Source organism: Crocuta crocuta, unplaced genomic scaffold (assembly GCF_008692635.1).
Source record: "Crocuta crocuta isolate KB4526 unplaced genomic scaffold, BGI_CrCroc_1.0 scaffold369, whole genome shotgun sequence".
NCBI classification, from domain to species: Eukaryota; Metazoa; Chordata; class Mammalia; order Carnivora; family Hyaenidae; genus Crocuta; species Crocuta crocuta.
In genome coordinates, this window is record NW_027529441.1 from 322,360 (window position 1) to 326,230 (window position 3,871).

The 3,871-nt window shown below is 50.7% G+C and overlaps 1 protein-coding gene across 1 annotated transcript in view; it reads right to left on the reverse strand.

Annotated features, from left to right (window-relative positions):
- Positions 1 to 203, reverse strand: part of SOD1 (superoxide dismutase 1) — an 8,450-nt gene extending 8,247 nt beyond the window's left edge. Inside the window, exon 1 of the mRNA XM_077760204.1 lies at positions 37 to 203. Within this exon, the coding sequence (XP_077616330.1) occupies positions 37 to 108 (72 nt within the window). The 5' untranslated portion in view covers positions 109 to 203. The remainder of the gene's footprint in view (positions 1 to 36) is intronic.
- Between the last annotated feature and the right edge of the window lie 3,668 nt (positions 204 to 3,871).

Below are 3,871 nucleotides of genomic sequence, written 5' to 3' on the forward strand. Positions count from 1 at the left end.
CGGGGCCTCGCCGCCGGCCTCCGCCCCAGCCCTTGCCTTCTGGACGAAGTGGATGATGCCCTCCACCGGGCCCTGGCCCTTCAGCACGCACACGGCCTTCATCTCCATGACTCTCGAGGGCGCGCTCGGGTCGCGGCTTCGAGGGCTCCGAAGACTCCGAGAGCAGCGGAGGACGCCGCAGAAGACGCCGACGCAACCCGGTGCCCGCGCCGCGCGCTCTTAAAGGCCGGAGCTCTGCGCCCCGCCCTCCCTGGCCTGGCACCAATCGCCGTCCGCGCTCAGCCCGCGCCCCACGGGGCGTTGGCACGCGAGTGGCCCGGAACGACCGGGGGCGGGACTAAGGAGCCGCGTGGGGAACCTTGCGTCCCGCGCCGCCAGCTCCCTCCGCCCCGCGGCTCGAAAACGCCCAGAAATATGGAACTGCGGGAAAAAATGGCCCTTCCCTTCCAGCCTGTGGGTTGCAGTTCGCGAGCCTGGGAAAATGAGGTATACGTGGCACGCCTTTAATATCTGAAGTCACTTTGGAAATGTCACTGGGTATAATGGCCTTGTCTCCTCTGTTGCTTAGAAACTGGGATGCGCCGAGCTGGGTGCTTTTTGTGGTTTTCGTATGTGTCGTGTGTTTTGGGTTTTCTGGAGGTGTGTAAAGTCAGCGCATCTCAGTCCCTGCCCTTGCTTGTTCTTCCCTGCGGTTTTTTAGTCCGTAGCACACACAGTTACTAATCTGGCTAGCGGAACTCCGTGTTCTTTTCACATTTTTCCTGTTGGACCAGGAAGGCCCCCACCGGTGAAAATCCCAAAACGTCAACTGATTGCCTTCTGCACATTGTTCGTGTTTTGTCCGGTCCCGCTGCCTCGGCGGTCGGGGAGGAGGGCAGAATGGGTACACAATTTATATACCTCATACGCGGGAATATTATTTAGCCTTCCAGAAAGATACTTCCAAATTTGTTATGAAATGAGCAAAAAGCACCAACTACTTGTGTGTGTGTATGTGTGTGTGTGTGTGTGTGTGTGTGTGTGTTAAGGATAAACATAGTCACCGTCCGCTCAGAAATGTCTAGAAAGATGGACAGGAGGCTGTGGCACCTTTGGGATGCAAATTTAACTTCTACCACGTTCTCTTAGAATTTTATGTTTTGAAAGCGACCCTGAATTTGTTTGCAACGATATGGGATATGGCTCTGAGAATCCTACCCAGCGTCCTCCGCACACACTTTTNAGGAGGGGCGCCTGGGTGGCTCAGTCTGTTGGGACTCTTGGTTTTGGTTCAGGGCATAAGCTCATGGTTCCTTGGTTCAAGCCCCACCTGGGACTCTGAGCTGGGAGTGCAGAGCCTGCTTGGGATTCCCTCTCTTCTCTCTCTCTCTCTCAAAAAAAATAATAAATAAATAAATAAGTTTATTTTTTTAAATAACCCCCCTGGGGGCATCTGCACAGGGCACGCCTGACCGAATACCAAAGGTGGCTGAACTGTTTTTGGAGGTGAGAGGAGGTTACCTTAACGCGGAGGTGTGCATTAGACTCACCTAAAGCGCTCGTTAAACTGCAGGTTGCTGTGTTTCTGAGTCAGTGGTTCTGGAACTTTCATTCCTCACTTGTTCCCGGGTAGCATTGGTGCTGCTGGCCTGGGACCTCGCTTTGAGAACCTGTGAGTTGCAGGAGTTCTAGCCCAGGGAAGCAGGAAAATTGAGGCAAAGGGCTGGACCCTACCTGACTCCAAAGAAGAGATGGGGGAAGTGCCCTGAAAAGAAGAGTGGAGACCAGGAGACCCCGACAGGGGCCAAGAAGGGACAGACCTACAGGAAGAGAGTTCTGCCTGCTGAGCATTTCTGTTCTGTTTGCTTTGTGGGATTTTTAAATCCTCCCCACGTCCTGAGAATCCTTCTTGAGATCCGCGTTTCCATCCGTTGGCAGGATTCAGTGGTGAGGATGACAAAATACTGAGTCCTAATTCAAGGCCGCAGCGAAACAGGGGCAGGGGCTGCTTCAGCCACATCGGGGCTAAACTTTTTATTTCTTTTGGCCCTGAGACTCTAAGGCATCCTCTACCAGAGATACATGATCCACATTTTTTTATCGTCCTCTAGAAAGTGCACAAACCTGTAATTTTGCCGCGTGTACTTACTAGCACTCTCTGGGTGATTTGCGTGTGCTAGGCGGTTGCATAAATGTGCACATGCCAGCCAAAGGGCCTTTGCTCCAGGTCTAAGTTTCTCTGGGTTCCAGGAAGTTAGAGAGTCGGGTTTCAGTTCATCGTGAGTACTTGCCAAGGAGCCAGCCCACGAACCAGCCCGTGGATAACAAAGAGTGGCCTGGGACAGGTACTTGGTTCTCTCTTGAGATATTCCGTTGAAGCCTGGACAGCCCCCGTTTGGGTCGGTGAAAGGGCTTTTTTTGTCTTGCGGGTTTAGAGGACCCTGGAAGTTCATTCCCAGTACTGCCCTCCCTCCCTGGCACTGGGCCCCCATACATACTTCAGAAGGCCCTGTTCTGCCTCTCCTCAAGCCAGCTCTCCTGTGGGGGGAAGAGTCTATGGAGCCAAGGGAGTCTTCCTACCCAGAACCTTACCCCTCTTTCTAGAAGAGGGTTAAGGAATTTAAACACAGGCATACCTCCTTCTGTTGCACCTCACTTTATTATTCTTGGCAGATGTGCCGTTTTATGACAGATTGAACGTGTGTGGCAACCCTGATCGAGCACACCTTTTGACACCATTTTTTTCCAACAGCCTTGGCTCACTTCGTGTCTCTGTGTCACATTTTTGTAATTCTTGCAATATATCAAACTTTGTTATTATTGTGATCTGTGGTCAGTGAGTATGACTGGCTGAAAGCTCAGATGATGGTTAGCATTTTTTTTTAGCAATCGGGTATTTTTAAATTGAGGTATGTACATTTTTTTAGGCATGACACTGTTGCACACTTACTTGGCTTTCATATGTAAACATAGCTTTATACGCACTAGGAAACCAGAAGATGAACCTGACTTGCTTGACTGCGATGTTCACTTTTTCGCAGGGGTCCGGAACCCAGCCCACAGTGTCTCCAAGGTGTCCCTGTGTGTGACCTCGAACAGAATTTTATGTCTTTCTGCAGCAGAAGGTCTCAGTCTTAGCACTGTTAGTATTGGGTCAGATGACACTTGTTGAAGGGGGCTGTCCTGTACCTTGTAGCATATTTAGTAGCCTCCCGGGCCTCTACTCCCTGCTCATAAACCCCCCCCCCCCCCCGCCCAAGCCGTGACAAGCAGAATACCTCTAGATATTGTCAAATGTTCCCTGAGGGGCAAAACTGCCCCCAGTTGAGAACCACGTTTCCAGAACACTCAGTAAATAGTAAGACCTTGGAATTTCTTGGCACACCAGGCCTGTTCCCAGGGCCCGGACACACCAAAGATGGACTCTGCCACCATGGGTATATACCTGAATTTGACCAGAGGCCCCCTCAGTGCACCTTGAAGCCTGGGGTGGGGAAGGAAGGAAGGACCAGGCACAAGGGACTGTCTCTCATTCTATTGCCGCCTTCCTGCATAGAACTCAAGAAGTCTAAGAATTCCATATTTGACTCTGCCTTCCGGGTCTTTATGAAGGTATGTTTGTTAAGGCAGAGGATAGGATCTATTTTATTTAGCTGTTATCTTGATTTATATCATTTAAATACTTAGTGTGTGGTGCTCTGGCCACAGTGTTGTAAATGTTAGGGCAGGCCTGCTTGTTTGAACCTTGAGATTCCATGATGGCTTTGGACCAGATTCCATAATTTAGCCCCAGGGTTTGTGTGTTTTAAACTGGAGTGTGGCCAGAGTACTCAGACAGGTAATTTTGAAAAGTTCGCTTTTGTATCAGGCCAGTCCCACCAAGAGTCATTAT